The following is a 17,857-nucleotide window of genomic DNA, read 5'->3' on the forward strand; positions in this document are numbered from 1 at the left end:
AGATGGGTGGACGAGCTCACAGCCCACCTGGTGTTAAGTGGTTACTGGAGCCCATAGACATCTATAACGTAAATGCGCCACCCACCTTGAGATATAAGTTCTAAGGTCTCAAGTATAGTTACAACGGCTGCCCCACCCATCAAGCCGAAACGCATTACTGCTTCACGGCAGGAATAAGCAGGGTGGTGGTACCTACCCGCGCGGACAATGCTTCTGAAAAATTACATAATTTACATATAGCGATGCTATAGCATCGTATGTGCGATATGAAAATTACAGTGAAACACAGATGCTAGCTAAAATAGTTTATTTTAAAAGAACAGTTCAATCGTCCATATGGGCACTTAGATAGCGCACTTCAGGGTCATTTGCGATTTGACCTCTCAACCTTCTAACGATCATCATGCCGCCATAACGTCGCCAAGCCACCACGGATCCGACCAACGCAAATACACAAAACAACACACCAACTATTATGCCAGACGTTTGCAATGTTTTTGAGGCTCCTAAAAATAAACATGTTAACATAGAATTAGAACCATAAATTTTTTTTTATTGCCCTTGCAGGCAGACGATCATACGGCCCACCTGATGGAGAGTGGTTACCGTCGCCCATGGACTTCAGCAATGCCAGGGGCAGAGCCAAGCCGCTGCCTACCGCTTAATGTTCTCCACAAGCCTCGTTTGAAGAAGGAGTTGTCATAGCGCTCGGGAAGCACCATGGAGGGGAGCTCATTCCATAGCCGGATGGTGCGTGGCAAAAAAGATCTCTGGAAACGCACTGTGGAGGACCGCAGCGGCTCCAGGTAGTATAGATTAACTCTACTCCGGTGGCAGGCGGTGCGATGGTAAAAACGAGATGCCGGTATCATCTCGAACAATTCCTCAGAGCACTCTCCATGGAACATACGGTACAAAATGCAGAGGGAACCGAAGTCCCTCCGCAGACCCAGAGGTTCCAAATGTAACTTATTTTATTTAAAGGATCTTATTTTCTTTAATATTTCGTTTATTAAGTCATAAATGATTTCATGGTCTTTATCAGACCGGAGGGACCTAGGGTCGAAAGCATAAGAAAACGAAATTCTTGAAATTGAGGTTAAGCTTAATGGCTTACTAGCCTATGCTCTGGAAACGCATATATTCTATGATGGTTTGCAACGATTTGTAACTGTTGCAAAACGCTATTTAAGCTACCATCCATACGTTACATATGTTGGGGTTTAACTGTTAGTATGTAAGAAAATTTAAATAAATATGTAAATACACAGCACCAAATCTTCTCTCATAATATAACGTAGTAATTCAACATAAATTAATTCAAGTAGTATTTCAACAGTAATTAATCGACCGGACTGCTAAAAATGGTTCAAGATCTTCATCGTACTGTACTAGAGTTAGTAGTAGAGTTACAGTAGAAGAGCTTTAGTAGATTGGTTCATCATTAATCTCTAAAAAACGAGACTATTCCTTGCTTGAAGACTCAAGTTTGGTTGATCCATTTGAGGTATCTGTTTCGGTGTGTTTTAACACAGCACGGGAAGGTTTCTATTTTGCCTGATTAGACTTGACACACTGCCTTATACAGTGACGGATTTAGGCTTTATGTCACCCTGGGCCCTGCTTATTGCGCCGAGCTTAATGCTAGAATAAATTTTATTAATTTTGATCCAATAATTTTATTTTAAATTTAGAAATATGTAATCCTATATTATTTTCTTTATAAAAAGTAATTTGAACTCATTTTCAAGGGAACTCATTGTCTTACTTCTTTCGTCTTTGAAATTTTGGCTTATCAAAAATTGTGCGGCTCCCCAAATCATGCCGTAAATCCACCACTTGCCTTATACCTCAAGATGGGCTACAGCATACACTTTGTAACTAAACATTAAGCCGATTAAACTGATAAGTGAAATGAAATTTTACCTTTCGATTTCTTCGCAACAAAAACATCTACCGTCATCTTCCTGGTAAAAGACTGTTTTTCAGTAACCTTTTTGCTGGTACTTGCAGGTTTTGCTGTAGTGCTGGATGTTAATTTTTTACTCCCAACTGTGGTCGAAGCGACAGAAGTCGCTTTACGAGCTGCACTTTTAGATGTGGTGGAACTGGACTGAGTCGTGGACTTAAGGACCTTGGTGGTCTGTTTCTGGGATGGGCTAGAGGAACGTCTGGCTGTGGTCGTTTTGGTACTGGTTTTTGGAGTTTCCCTAGTACTGACTGTGATAGTAGTGGTCCTTGTGGGAATAGTAGGAAAAGTCTTAGTACTGGTGGTAGTGGGAGTCGTAGGTTTGGGAGAAGCAGTAGTACTGGTAGTTTTAGTTGAAGGTATAACAATGGGTTTGGGTGTAGTCGTCGTTGTGGTTGAAGTTGAAGCTGAAGTTGTAGCGTTGGTTGTAGAAGCTACTAGTTTCTGTGTTTGCGGTAATGCAACGGTCGAACCAGTTTCGGCGATCACTGTTGTTTCGGGATCTGTAAAAATAACGTAGGTCATAGCATGGAAGAAAGAGAGAAATACACCTATTCACCATTAGAGCTGATTTAAGACGATAGTGAGAGCATTATCAGAGGCGGCTTTGGTCCTATGGCGCAGAGTTTGGGCGCAATTGTGTAATGGGGTGCCGGCCTCAGCGCTTTCAATAAACCTGTTACATTTGTTCCTATTACTTTTTAACCCGTGCTTACTAAAGGGCGCTACGGTAATGATTGCACATGGGCAGTACTTGGGCTAGATGCCTTTGATTATTATACAGGGACCACAGAGAGAAAGCCGAAAATTGTAGGTAGTCCTCAATTAGAATAATCGATTCATTTTCGGAATAAAGAGTACTTGAACATAATTTATTTATTTATTTATTTATTAAGTTTATTTATTTATTAAGTTGCACCAACAAAGTGATCATCAATACAAAACATTGACAAATTGACAAAAGTTCATGGCTGATGTCACCTCAATTATAGGTGCAATCGACAGTGCATTAACATCAAAAATAAAAAAAATATACAGCTAAGATTTGAATACATTTCATTCATTGCTTATGATTAATTTAATTGGGAGATGATCCGCGACAGATTTTTCCTGTAAGTAGTGAGACAATCAGAAAAAACATCTATTTCACTTAAAATAAGTTCAGCGCAATCGGACGACTCCGAAGGAACATTGACGGAGACCGCGCTACCGTGGACATTATTGTAGTCCCAAAGGATTCTGTTTAAGGGAGAGTAAGCACCTAAATTCGAACGAGCGGGCTTTCTTATAAACGGTTTATATTTCTTCGTTCTTGGTAGGTACTTAGGGGCTGATATTTTTATCTGGGTTAATAGATTAGGCGTGTCGGTTATTCCATGAATTAATTTGTACAGAAATATACCCCCCATTAGTTTTCTCCGGTTTAGAAGAGAGTCTAAATTAAAGTGGCAAAGTCTATCTTCATAGCTGGGTAACTTCCTACCCAGATTGTAGTTGTAAGACAAGTACCATAGAAACCGTTTCTGGACACTTTCCAATCGTTTCTTGTATATTTCATAGTAAGGATTCCACACAATGCAGCAATATTCCAAGGTACTGCGTACGAGAGCATTATAAATTGTGATCTTAGTGTGTGGTTTTTTGAAATCTTTGCAATTGCGAAATATAAATCCCAATGTTTTAAAGCTCTTTCTGGTAATATTCTGAATATGTGTGCTGAATTGCAGCTTACTATCAATGGTCACACCCAGATCCCTAATAGAGTCTACCTCAGATAGTGGTGCACCATTAATATGATACGTTCGGGAAAATGAGCGTCTTTTTCTAGTAAAACGAATTACATAGCATTTACTGATATTCAGACTCATGCCATTCGCACTGCACCAGCCAAACAAACTGTCCAAATCCCTCTGCAATAATTCAGAGTCAAGAGATGAGTTTACTTTCCTGAAGAATTTTAAGTCGTCGGCGAACATATAGAACTTTGTGCTACGAAAACACGAGCCAATGTCGTTGATGAATGCATTAAAAAGTAGAGGACCCAAATGAGAGCCTTGGGGAACCCCAGACAAAACTGGGAAGGACATCGACGAGTGACCCCCCGCAACAACCGTGGACGATCTGTTCGTTAAATATGATTGAAGCCAATGCAAAAGTGTACCAGCAATCCCGTACGATGACAGCTTCGACAGCAGTAAATTGTGGTTAACTCTGTCGAAGGCCTTACTAAAGTCTGTGTATATAGTGTCTAATGAATCTCCATGGTCAACACCTTGAGTCAAGTCCTCGACAAAAGACAACAAGTTCGTAGTTGTGGATCTTGCCTTAATGAACCCATGCTGCTCCGTAGCAAAAATCTGTCTAAAATGCCAAGACAAAACGGGATACAACACCATTTCGAAAACTTTAGCAAAAACCGTTAGAATGGAGATAGGCCTATAGTTCTTCACCATGCCGGTGTCACCACTCTTAAATAGCGGCAAAATCAGTGATTGTTTCCAAGCCAAAGGGAATACACCAGAGCTCAGAGATTTATTAAAAATAATTGAAAGTGGTGAGCTTAATGCGTAAGCACACCTGGAAACAAATATAGACGGTAAACCATCTGAGCCTGCTCCCTTGTTTACATCAAGTCTTTTTAAAACCCTGTAAATCTGAGACTTGGTGACAGAAATGCATGTCAAGAAATTCATATTTGAAGACTCAACAGACTCATTAAAGCTGTGTATGCTGGTCGTATTATAGACTGAGGAGAAATGGGCAGCAAAAAGATTACAGATACTAGATCCATTCGTTGCTGTAGTGTCGTCAAGAGACATTTCGCCGGGCAGTGTAATTTTTCCACTTCTTTTATGCTTTACAAAGGACCAAATTAACTTAGGGTTAGATGCTAAAGACGACTCCAGATTCTCCAAGTATCTGGTATAATTTAGATGTAATAACTTAGAACAGCGTTTCCTGAGCAACACAAAGGTTAATTCGTCTCGGGGATTACCGAATTTGCGAAATCTCGACCTGTACTTAAGTTTTTCTTTAAGCGTTCTAATTAGTATGCTTGAAAACCAGATGGGGCTATGATTGTTGCGTGGTACAAATTTAGGAACGTGCCGCTTTACTAACACTCTTAGGTAGGAATAAAATACTGCGACCATATCATCAACCGTAGCACAGGCCGTCAATTCATCCTCCCATGGGATAGCACTTAAGTCGCTAACAATTTTGTTATAGTCTGCTTTGTAAAAGTGTAATTTAGAAGAGCATATTGGCAGTAAGGACTCAGAGCACTCAAGAGTAACACAGAACTGTAGTGGAGGATGAAGAGGATCAATAACCGAGAGTGGATCTGGGCACGCTTCAAGCTCTGAAATAGTTATGGTACTTAGTATAAGATCCAATATTTTACCTCGAGAATTCAAGCAGGAATTGTACTGACCCAAGTTGTTGAGTGACATGAAATCAATGAGCTCATTGTACAGTAAACTATTTGTAGTTTCACATGAAAGGCTAGACGTATGCATTTTTATCCAATTTATGCCGCTCATATTAAAGTCCCCCACTATAAGGGTCTCGCCGCTGTGATCATCCAATGTACGATTGGAGTTATTAATGAAACATTCTAGTATATGAAATTGAGCAGGTGGAGGTAGGTAAACAGCGCAGATGTATAAGTATTTCAATCTGTTCTTAGTATCACGCAACTCAAGCTTGACCCAGAGATCCTCACAATCCGATTCGCGATCGAACAAGCGAAACGATCTGAAACGCGTAGACACTGCAATTAACGTGCCCCCTCCCTCCTTGGTGCTGTGGAACCCCCGACTTTCTCGATCTCTCCTGTACAGTATATAGCGATCGTCAAAGAGTTCGTTATCCATAATACCACTGTTCAGCCAGGTCTCCGTCAATATTACCACATCGAAACCACAACAGACCACATTCCCAAAAAACTCAACTGTCTTTGTTCTTAAGCCTCTAACGTTTTGGTAATACACGTTAAGATTATGAAGAGCGCCCTATAGTAATGGTATGGCAAGTGTAGCAAGCTTATGACAAATTATTCAACAAATCGATATTCTTAACGTGGAGATATTTACTTTCGTCATTTTTGCGCATGTAGATGCGTCCATCTCGCACCCACACGTACCTGTAGTTCAGTTCTTTTGCCTTGGTGCGGGCTGCGGCATGAAGTGCCTTATTTTCAGGACTTAGGTGCTCAGCAACGTAGATTGCAGTTTTCTTATTTCCACCGATACCTAGGTGACTAGTATTCAGTTTGTCATTCTGGTTGCTTTTGTTGAACTTGGTTGTACATGCCAGGAACTCGTCACGAAGGCGTTGGCTATTGAATCTTACGAGTATAGACCGGGGACGGGGACTAGTGCTGTTTAATTTAGCCATTCTCGAACAGTGTTGGATACTATTCTCGCCGATAGCACACTTTATTGTTCTTCCCAACTGTTGCACGATGTTCATTAAGTTCTCCTGCTTGTGCTCAGGAACACACTGGATCTCGATATTGGAGGACCGCGACTGTTGATCCAGAAAAGCAACTTTGGCCATAAGACCGCGATTGTTCACACGGAGATCTTCACATTCTCGCTCCAATTGTTTCATTGTTGCAGATTGAGCACCCTGCACAGATCTGATCCTTTCCAATTCTTCGTTAAAGAATGATAGCGAAGATTCCAAGGTTGACACAGCGTTCTGAACTTCCATTAGCTTGGGCAAGAAACTCATCTTAAACAAGTTCTGTAGCTCCTCTCGAATAATATCACGGATCCCCTCAGCTGGCATACAAGAAGAGCTATGGTCGACCACGCGAGTTTTGGTACGGTGGGTGACATAATCGTGTTGCGGAGTGGACGCCACTCGAACCGGTGTGTCAGAATTATCACCCCCCTTTCGGTCCCTGCTACAACATAACACGCACAACCAGACAGCTTTGATTTCATTGGTCATGGCAGCATAATCCTTCAAGGAAATATTCAAGCAGGAGTGGTGAAATACGGCATCACAACGGGAACAGCGCAAGAACGGCGTGTCCTTTATTTTATCGAGGCATCCCGCACATTGGATAAGGGTTGCCATTTTGATGATCGGAAGAGAAAAATATATTTAATGAAATAAAAATATTGCTGAATTCACCTCTGAAGTACAGTACGCCGAGTACGGTCCTGTGTCGTTATTTCAACCGACCGTCGCGTCGAAGATGTAATGAAGGTAGTTTAATGCGGCAATCCAGATGTTTTTGCGTCGAAAATGTATTTACGATATCCCAAACGTCCTTATCGAAGCTTCAAAATGACGGAAATACACTAATTATTGATTACCACAATGACTAAGAGTCGGCACTTTACTCAACACTCGAAGATATTAAATTAAATGAGGAGCAAATTTGACAAGATGTTGACGTATCGTTGACGTACGAACGAATCATGAACAAAGTATTCTTTTGCCAACCCAGAAATTATGTTTTACGCAATTATTAAGTAATATTATTTGTACTATAAAATAAGGCTTGCCGTATATCAAATGAGGCTAATTTGTGTATCTTTTTTAATTCTTGGATGAATTAACTAGGTCACCATCCATCCAGTGTTAAGTTACTGGAGCCCATAGACATCAACAACATAAATGCCCTCACTCACCTTGGAGATATAAGTTCCAACTCTCCGTTTCTACAGTACAATGCCACTCTTAACACACAGCTTCACAACAGATGCTCATCCATCAGACAAAAACCACTTAATTTCAGGGAAGCTGACGTTAATTTACCCATTTAAAAATCCTTCAACCCTGAACGCATGGTCGCGCCATTATTGAATTACACTTCCAAAGCGCACTGTTTATGTAATATCAATTATTATAAGTTACACGATCCGGTCGTTACCTTTTTCGATGCATAGATCTACGAAGTCTTGACAGCAGTAGCCATAGATGACGCAGTCTCCGTCGCAACCACAGCCTCTTGTGATAGTTATATTTTGGAAGCATCGACCGACGCAAGAGTCAGCTGTCAAAAAAAGCATTAGTCACACTGGCGTTGTCGTAACAAAATTCAACTTATGATAGATAGATAGATTTACTGGTGGTAGGATCTCTTGTGAGTGCACGGGTAGGTATCACCGCCCTGTCTATTTCTGCCGTGAAGCAGTAATGCGTTTCGGTTTGAAGGGTGGAGCAGCCGTTGAAACTATACTTGAGACCTTAGAACTGGTGGTGGATGGAACGAAGTTCCTTTCGATTAATTAGTGAAGGAATTGTAATATTTTTTTTAAGTTATAATAATAAATTACGGCATTATGAAGAAGAAAAAACAATACTATGAACTAAATTACTATTGTTGAAACGCTATCTCGAGAAACTGTACTCATTACGCGGACCAATCGGATGCGAGCAATGTCACGTGATAAGCGCCTACACGTTGATTGGTCAGAATGACGGATCTAAAAAGTGTCGTGACAACTTTTCGTAAGAATTTTTTCCGTCTAGCCCCCTTTCACAACGCGCGATAAGGAACTTCGTTCCAAAAAAAGCATCGCTATTCTAGAATATGTGAATATTGTCCAAACTTACCTTTATAAGGAGAGGGGGTGATTGCATGCGCCGCTGCGTCTACGCACTTCTGTCCTCTCAACACGGAAATATCGTCAATAGCCAGGTCGCTCATGAAACTGGATCCTCGGATTCCTTCGATCACTATCTGTTATAATGCAATATAATACAATATTTTTATGCCGGTACGAATAACGCCATCTGTCGTCACATAGCAAAAACTGATATCGAAACAACTGGAATATCTCTTGAGCTTTCTGGTGCTTTTAGGTACCACAAGCACCGGTCGCCGTCCTCGTCGAACCTGTCGCTTGCGACGAAGGGCTCGACGAGCGAATTAACCCACAGACAGCCCACTGAGTTTCTCACCGGATCTTCTCAGTGGGTCACGGTTCCGATGCGGTGGTAGATTCTGCGAAGCATTACCTACTCTTGCTAGTGCCAGTGTTAGCAACACTCCGGCTTGAGCCCCGAGAGCTCACCTACACGTTAGGGCGAAACTGAAATAGCCTCTCAAGGCTATCAGCATAGGTAGAAAAAAAAGAGCTTTCTGGAAATTTGTAGACATAGTCGAAACTACTGTAAAAGCGTGGCGTAGAAGACGAAACGTAGACATTTCTTTTGAAAGCGGACCAGTGAATGGATTACGTAAAATAAGCGAAAAGGCGAACTGTGAACTCTACTTTAATTGTCGTAATAACTAAATTGAGAATTAACTAGTATTGTTAATATCTATGTATAGAATAATAAAGGGTTTTATTTTTATCTCTTATTTATGTAAGATTCTCTAAACGGAAGGCAATATTAATATTTTAGAGTCTAGTAACTAGACTGTGCATAAATTTTCATCATCTTAGGTCTTACAGCCCAGGGTGAGCCTTAGTCTGGTCTCCCTAGACTTCTCTATTCAGAGCCTTCTTTTTCTGGTTCTATTCTATGTATAATCAGATGCATAAACACTTGCCATTAATTTAATATTCGTATTCATTCGTATGTGTAACAAAAAAGTGAAGACGTATATTTTTTACTGTTCTAATTTGGCATTACCTGTTGTCTATATGTATTTTTTTACATTGATAAAAGGATGAGTGCGCTGACCATGTGACTGTGACCCAATATTGGTTGGCAGTGAGTTATCCTGTATATATTAAACCTACCACGACCTACTATGACGTAGTCTCAAATTGCATAATAACACAGCTTTCTTGTGTTTTTTTCCTACTTGACCTTAACTAGTAGGTGAGTGAGCTCACGGGGCTCAAATCTGACGACGTTGCTAACACGAACCCTAGCAAGAGCAGTGCTTCGCAGAATCTACCACCGGATCGGAAACGCGACCCACTGAGAAGATCCGGCGAGAAACTCAATGGGCTGTGTCTATGGGTTAATAATTTACTCGTCGAGCCCTTCGTAGCAAGCGACGGGTTCTAAGAAAACGATGACCGGTGCTTGAGGTACCTAAAAGCACCGTTAGTGGATCGGGAGATCCGTAATGACGTGTTTTGGGCGACGTCGACTGCTTTCCATTCGGTCTGCAGGATCGGGAATGTAGTTACCGGCTGCCACTTTCTTGTGTGTTAATGGTTAACCACCACCGTGCCTATCTCTGGCCTATAGCAGTTTTGTTATGAAGCCGTTGTACTATAAAACTGAGACTTAGAATTTTTGCCTCAAAGTGGGTAGCAACTTTGTCGATGTCTATGGGCTCTAGTGACCACTTTTTGAAGACGGTCCCCGCAACCAAGCAATATTAGATCCTTTAAACTAAAAACGATTGTGCAGCTTATAAAAAGACAGTAGTGGTCGTGCTTGCTTACAATACACTGTACCCCAAGTGTGTCGGTTAAAAGTCTTCAAGACAAGCTTTACCTGAAAGTCTTCGTTAAAGTCCTTTAGTCGTGGAGCAGCGGAAAGCCAGAGGTCACCTTGTTCGCCCCACTTTTCAAAAATAATGTAATCCTTTCGCTGTTCCTCTGAAGCCAACATCGTCATTAAATCGACGCTGTCCGGTTTTTGGTATACCCTAAGGCCTCCTAATGATCTGAAAGTTATTATTACTTTACTTACATACAGCACAAACAAAAATTTATTAAACATAAAAATTGCGTTAATTCGCTAATTAGCTACTGACGTTGGCAGCGGCCTGATAATGCTCCTGGCATTGTTGACCTCCATGGGCGACAGTAACCATTAATCATCAGTTGGACCGTACGCTCGTCTGTCAACAAAGACAATAAAAGAAATTAAATCAATATCCTAACGATATGTGTAGAACATGATTTTCGTTGATATAATTAAAACAGTGTCAGTTTAATCTATTGTTTAATTACGGGTAGAAGTGAAATTTGATAGAATTCATGTGACTTAATTTCTTAACCGACTTCGAAAAATAAGCCATATAGATTTTTACTGGTAGTAGGACCTCTTGTGAGTCCGTGCGGGTAGGTACCACCGCCCTGCCTATTTCTGACGTGAAGCAGTAATGCGTTTCGGTCTGAAGAGTAGGGCAGCCGTTGTAAATATACTGAGATCTTAGAACTTATATCTCAAGGTGGGTGGCGCATTTACGTTGTAGCTGTGAGCTGTGAGCCCGCCCATCCAAGAAATATAAAAAAAAAGTATTTTCTTATGTATGCGAAATGAGTTCCAATTTACCTTCCATACATGTGATAGTAAAGCTGAAAACATCCGTCCTTCGCTATGGTCGAATCGTAAATCGGCGATAAAAGTCGGGCTGTATCGTTAATGAAACGCCCAGTACTCTCGATATACATGAAATGGCCTGAAATGGGAAGGTTCGATGCAGTTTCAACCATGTCAGTTGCACGTCATTACGGATCCCCATCCATTAACGGTGCTTTTAGGCACCACTAGCACCGGTCACCGTCCTCGTCGAACCCGTCGCTTGCGACGAAGGGCTCGACGAGTAAATTAACTCTCAGACACAGCCCACTGAGTTTCTCGCCGGATCTTCTCAGTGGGTCGCGATTCCGATCCGGTGGTAGATTCTGCGAAGCACTGCTCTTGCTAGGGTCAGTGTTAGCAACACTCCGGCTTGAGCCCTGTGAGCTCACCTACACACGTTAGGCTGAAGCTGAAATAGCCTCTCAAAGCTATCAACATAGGTAGGAAAGAAAAAAAACATGTCAGTTGCAGCCGTCAAACGCGAATACACAAGAGGTCGAAAGTCGTATATCTAGTTGTCAAATATGACGAAAGACTCGCGTTTAACTTAAGCTATAAACAAACTGAGTTTCTCGCCGGACTTTCTCAGTGGGTCGCGATTTCGATCCGGTGGTAGGTTCAGCGACGCACCGCTACTGTTAGGGATAGTGTTAGCAATTTCCCTCAGGCTGAGCTCGCCTATCAAGCCACACGTAACTGGAATAGATTGAGACCTCGAAGCAAAACGTTAGATTGGAGAAATAAAACCAGGAATTCATCATTTAAAATTACCGTTGATTCTAACCTGAACATCTAACGCTAATGGATCTCAATAAAAGTTTGCTAAGAGCTCGCCGATTATGAAATATATTTATAATACCCTCAGATAAAGATACTTCTGTAGTTTTGTTGTTTCATGGATTCATTTTCTTAATGAATATTTCATCGAGTTGACAGAAAAACCGTAACCTACTGCTTTGTATTTTTTTTCTTCATCTTCATCAGTTCAGTGATCCACTGCTGGCATTTTGCAATTGAACTTCGACTTAAACTTAAGCAGCTTAAACATTAATACATACCTTTTCCTCTGGAGCCATACGTGTGATCAAACCACGGTCCGGTAAGCGTAAAGGAGCTCGGAGTTTTCGTGTTCAGTCGCTTCCAATCGAAATCGTGGAACTCGTCCTGTATCCAACCGCAGAGGTCCTCTTCGAAGTCGCAACTGTACTTGATCGTTGTTACGTTGTTGTTCATCTCTACAATCGTATAGAAACAGGCTGTGATCACTGCGTAGTTTAAAAGGAAATCTTGTAACGCGCAATGCGAGATCAGTGTGCTTAGTTAGACCAAATAGACTTCTTTGAAATGTGGAGCTGGAGAAAAATGCTACAGATTCCATGGACCACCTTTCGCACCAACGTGTCGATTCTGAGAGAGTTTAGTATCAAAACTAGAGTATCCACTATATATCCGGGTGGTACGTATTGTGGGCCCGCATGGTTAGGTAAAAATCCTGTTAATACTGCAGCGATGGACTACCGTTGCAGTAATAGGGAGACTGGGACCTCATGCAGCGTTCACGTGACGCTTATGAGGCTATCGAGTAACAGCTGGCTCTTGAACTGGAAGGTTTTGGCCTTTCCCCTCGTATCTCACATTTCCTGCAGGGGAACCTCGTAGGGGGTTCCCCGTAAAATGAAGAATAGTGTCTTAACTTATTCACCTCACCTCATTATCTCACCTACTGCATTTAAAAAAAAAGTGATAGAACTTATATCTCAAGGTAGGTGGCACATTTACGTTGTAGATGTCCATGGGCTCCAGTAACCACTTAACACCAGGTAAACTATGAGCTCGTCCACTTTATATAAATCCACAAAAAATATATTATTTACGTGAAATAGTTGAGAGAGAGTGAGCCGTATAGTTGTCTCGCAATTAACTCACCAACGCATTTAGGCGCAGTGCTATTCCATCTGTATCCATTGCAGTATAAAACTTCGGAACCCTCTAATCTGTAGTTCGGGAGGCAGAACGTCATGAGCCAAGCGCCATCGTGATGCGTCATCTGAATTCCATTCGTTATAGGTGGCAATTTAGGGCAGCCTGATTCTGAAAAATGATGTCAAAATGATTATTTCCCTGTTCTAACGATTGGTAATGTTATTAACATACAGATTACACGGCTACCCAAGGCTCCTAGACAATGACTGGTATCATTATATTTATATATTACTAGCTGACCCGGCAAACGTTGTTTTGCCATATATAAGATTTCTAGGGAATTTCTAGTGTAAGAAAAAAAATAACTTATTGTAAGTTTGTAAGGATGTGGTAAATGAGTGAACGTAATTCACTACAACAAAAAAAAAGTCCAAAAAATAAAAAAATAAATGTTAGGGGTGGACAACATTTATCAGTTAGGGGTATGAAAAATAGATAGTAGATGATTCTCAGGCTTACTGAATATGCATAAAAAATTTCATGAGAATCGGTCAAGCGGTTTCGGAGGAGTATGGGAACGAACATTGTGACACCAAAATTTTATATATTAGATAAGATATAGAAAATATTTGTCATTAGTCAGCATAGTAAATTATCAGGCCCTTAGAGGCTATAGACATAGAGGCTATATGACTATATAGAATGAATTATAACTTAACATATACTAGGGGAATTGAATTTAGAAATTTAAATTGACCTTTTCGATTAAAAAATGGTAGAATGTAGAAAGATGAAACTGGCCATATAGTATGTTTATTAGTAAATTTTAAATACTCTCACTCAGGGTACTCACTAACACAGACCGGCAGCTGCTCCTCCCAACGCCCCATCCGACATATAGAGTATTTGTTCCCAACCAATTTATATCTAGGGTTACATACGAACTTCACGATTCTGGACTTAGTCCGCAATCTAGCTTTGCCATGTTGTAAATATGGGTAAGGACATCTTAGAGCGAATTCTGCAAAAGAAACAATTTCTTTATATGTATAGGCTGTGACTTGGAATCTTGAAACGAAATTTTGTCCATGACGCGAATTCATAGTTAGCACGCGGGTATACGTACCGCAACCTTGCCTATTTCTGCCGCGAAAAATACCGGTTTGAAGGGCAGTCGTTGTATTATAGAACCGAGACTAAGTGACTCATGTCTCAAGGAGGGTGGCGGCATTTTCGTTGTCGACATGGGCTACGGAACCAGTTAATACTAAATGAGCCACGAATTCCTTCACCCGTTAACGCAATAAATACATAAAAAGTAATTTTAAAATTCGTCAAAATTCCCAGAGACCCACTTGATGTTTAAGCAGCTATATTTTGCGAGATTTTTTTTTTATGTGCAATTAGCAAAAAAATTCGAACGAATTCTATATGATTCCATGACTTTATTATCGTGTTATGTATTAATAAAATGAACTGTCTGTTTTTATCAACCGGACGCACGCTCTGAGTATGTCCTCGTGGAATGTTTCCGTTCGGTCCACGGGAATGGCGTAGGCAGAGAGCACAAGCTTACAAACTTTGCTTCTTTATTTGCCTATCTATCTGTCGCCTTAAAGGGCTATACTGGCTTTACCGTGATTAGGGGCCAATCTCACCGGTATCGACCTGAAGGACTTTGCTAACACTAGCTCTAGCAAGAGCAGTGCTTCGTTGAATCTGCTACCAAATCGAAATCCCACTGAGAAGATCCGACGTGAAACTCAACGGGCTGTGTCTATGGGTTAAATTGCACCGAGAGTGGATCGGGAGGATCCTAAAAGACATGTCTAAGGCCAGACAGACTTGCAACCTACCAACGACATACAGTAACTCTGCGTCAATGTGCTTTATTTTAACACAGAAGTTGCTTCTTTATTTGTAGGCGAACAACCTCACGATCTGGCGTTATACGCTACGATTATAGGTATCACAACAAGAACGCGATCATAAACCTTGATACAACTTCATTAGTTAACAAGTGTGCCTAAAACGTGATCACGAACAACAAAAGAGAAATAGCATGGAATAATTAAATTAAAGACCCGTAAAGCTCATTAATTTGCTTAAATACGGCCGTCTTGGAAGAAGACACGGGTCGGTAGGTAACTAGAGTTCAATTTTTAGCAGTATTCAGCGGGTTTGTGTCCCTGGCATTGCCATGGTGAGCCGTATCCTCAGTCGTCTACATAAAAGGACATTTAAAAAGACAGAGAAGGATGTTTCCAGACCATGAACGCCAGTTAATTAAATCTACTTTTAACCCTATGACTTCCCTGCAGGTCCCAGGTGGTCTACGCGGCGCACTGAAGTAGTTATGTAGATTTCTGTTACTAAACAGCGTCTAGATTGCCTAACTTTGCCTTCTTTTCTTTATAAGTATGTTATAGTCTTTCAGGACTCTTAGAAATAGATTCATTCTCAGTATATTCGTATTCGTTTTTTCCAGAGTCTACTAGATATTTGGAGAAGCTAATGGTGACTGGCAACGTGAACGGAAGAAGACCACGAGGCCCGACACGTTGGACTGACCAGATCCGCACTACCCTCGACACCACAGTTCACAATGCTCTACACTCGGCGGCAGATAGAGGCAAATGGCGTGGAATAGTCCGTAATAAACTCTTGTTGCGAGGAGGTGATCACGACCCTCAGTATTGAGGAAACCGAAGCAAGAAGAAGAAGAACTAGATGTTTGGGCGTCTTAGTAACAGAAACTGACATAATTACTTCAGTGCGCCGCGTAGGGCACGGGTGACCTACAGTCAACGTGTTAATGTTTAATCTTGTGCTAATTCTTCATATAAAAAGTCGATGATTAGCACCACGATCGTCCGCTACCACGAAAACTCTCTATATCCGAAAGTCGTAAATAATATTATGACAGTAAAGAAACGCGAAATTAAACCGTAAAATTAATTTAAATTATATGTCCACGACTCGTCGAAACTCCATTAAAATACTATGTTTCCACATTTAGAACCATACGAATAGATAAAATTCTTCGTAATGTCAAAATAACATCCACCAGCTCTTTTGACTGACTCGGTGGTGTAGTAGTTAGCGCTACTGTTGCTGTAGGGTCGCGGGTTCGATCCCCACATCGGGCAAACATTCGCGTGATGAACTGGTTCGTTGGCTCTTTGTCTGAATCTTTATTATCTATTTATGTATATATTTAAACGTATACAAGTATCTATGTCAGTCTCTAGTACTCATAAGACTGGGAATCTTAAATTAGGGCCGGATGACCGTGCGTGATTTGTTATTATTATTAATAACTTTTTAATAAATTTATATTGTTATAAGGAGTGATTTTGGGTACATTTATACATAAACATAAAATGAGGATTTCATGCAAAACAATTAGAGACCTCTTGTGAGTCCGCGCGGGCAGGTACCACCACCCTGCCTATTTCTGCCGTGAAGCAGTAATGGGTTTCGGTTTGAAGGGTGGGGCAGCCGTTGTAACTATACTTGAGACCTTAGAACTTATATCTCAAGGTGGGTGGCGAATTTACGTTGTAGATGTCTATGGGCTCCAGTAACCACTTGACAACAAGTGGGCTGTGAACTCGTCCATCCATCTAAACAATAAAAAAATTAAAAATAAATTGTCAATAAAATCGGTATTAATGTCAGACAAGCAAAGGTGGGTTTAACTATTGTTATAAGAATATCGATCTCTGCGTTAGTCTAGTCGATTCTTTAATTTTTCCTCGTCAAGTGTAATTCCGACCGCCGCAACGCAGGGGAATTGTCTAGTTTGGGGTAGCAATCCTAGTTGCAACTTATGGTAGGTATTAAACCATTTATCCGTTCCCTAGACTTATTCAAATTTTTCTGAAGCATAAAAGCTTTACTGTATAGTTTCTGGACGAGCTTATCAGTTCGGTTATCCAAGTTCCTAATCAATCATCAGATCATCTCCTCAGTATTCTATAATTAGATCTTCTATAGAAATATTCAAGAATTTAATGACGAGACATTAGTTTTTCAATAGAACGAAACTTAAATACTCAATTAATTACTTTGACAAATACATTTTTATTGTACAGCACATCTATATACACGCACACACTTATAATTATATATATAAAGAGAAAAAATAGTGTAAATTTTACTCACGGGCCTCGATATAACAAAAAAACATTAACGATAAAATACACTTATATAATAAATTCATGTTTCACTTCTTTTTTTTTAAGTTTTGTTCAAAATTATTTTTTTATATAATTTAATCCGTTCATGTCATTTCCGAATTTAGACTTAACTATTCACGGTGTCAGAACATTTTCAAATGCCTTTTAGTTGATTTCGATGTGCTTGTGTAGGGTCGGTCAAAGATTATAATAATTCAGATGGGCTACTCAATAGCAGTAAGAATTGATTATTGTTTAAGTAATTTTTTGACATAAATAAGTAATTTCATTAACAGTTTGGCTATTTTTAAACCAAAACTGCTTGACAAAAGACACCGGTAGTGTGATGGTGCCTACCACTAAAAACCACTACCACTAAATATTGTTTTACTTATAGCTTTTTCCAATTACTTTTTATCACACGATGCATATTCTTTCGTCGTGGAAGTTGTTCGTGAAAGTGTGTTAGGTGCTCACATATCTGTTTAATACAGTGTTAATCACTTATAGGTAAATCTCGCTGTAAGTTTTGAGACATAAGTTA

The 17,857-nt window shown here is 40.4% G+C and overlaps 2 protein-coding genes across 2 annotated transcripts; both read right to left on the reverse strand.

The window, feature by feature from the left end:
- Positions 1 to 290: 290 nt before the first annotated feature.
- Positions 291 to 17,498, reverse strand: Scr-c (scavenger receptor type C). The gene is given in 11 exon segments (XM_028188370.2): positions 291 to 348; positions 351 to 506; positions 1,927 to 2,472; positions 7,860 to 7,982; positions 8,546 to 8,672; positions 10,394 to 10,565; positions 11,180 to 11,306; positions 12,268 to 12,444; positions 13,136 to 13,300; positions 13,986 to 14,153; positions 17,300 to 17,498. Coding segments are annotated over 11 exon segments (1,875 nt in total). The 5' UTR covers positions 17,358 to 17,498; the 3' UTR covers positions 291 to 292.
- LOC149499494 (uncharacterized) lies at positions 5,871 to 7,188 on the reverse strand. The gene has a single exon (XM_089739714.1). It carries the CDS (start codon positions 7,055 to 7,057, stop codon positions 6,014 to 6,016), a length of 1,044 nt encoding a protein of 347 aa, XP_089595840.1. The 5' UTR covers positions 7,058 to 7,188; the 3' UTR covers positions 5,871 to 6,013.
- Positions 17,499 to 17,857: the final 359 nt, after the last annotated feature.

The sequence above is a fragment of the Bombyx mandarina genome, chromosome A1 (assembly GCF_030267445.1).
Source record: "Bombyx mandarina strain Sakado chromosome A1, ASM3026744v2".
NCBI classification, from domain to species: domain Eukaryota; kingdom Metazoa; phylum Arthropoda; class Insecta; order Lepidoptera; family Bombycidae; genus Bombyx; species Bombyx mandarina.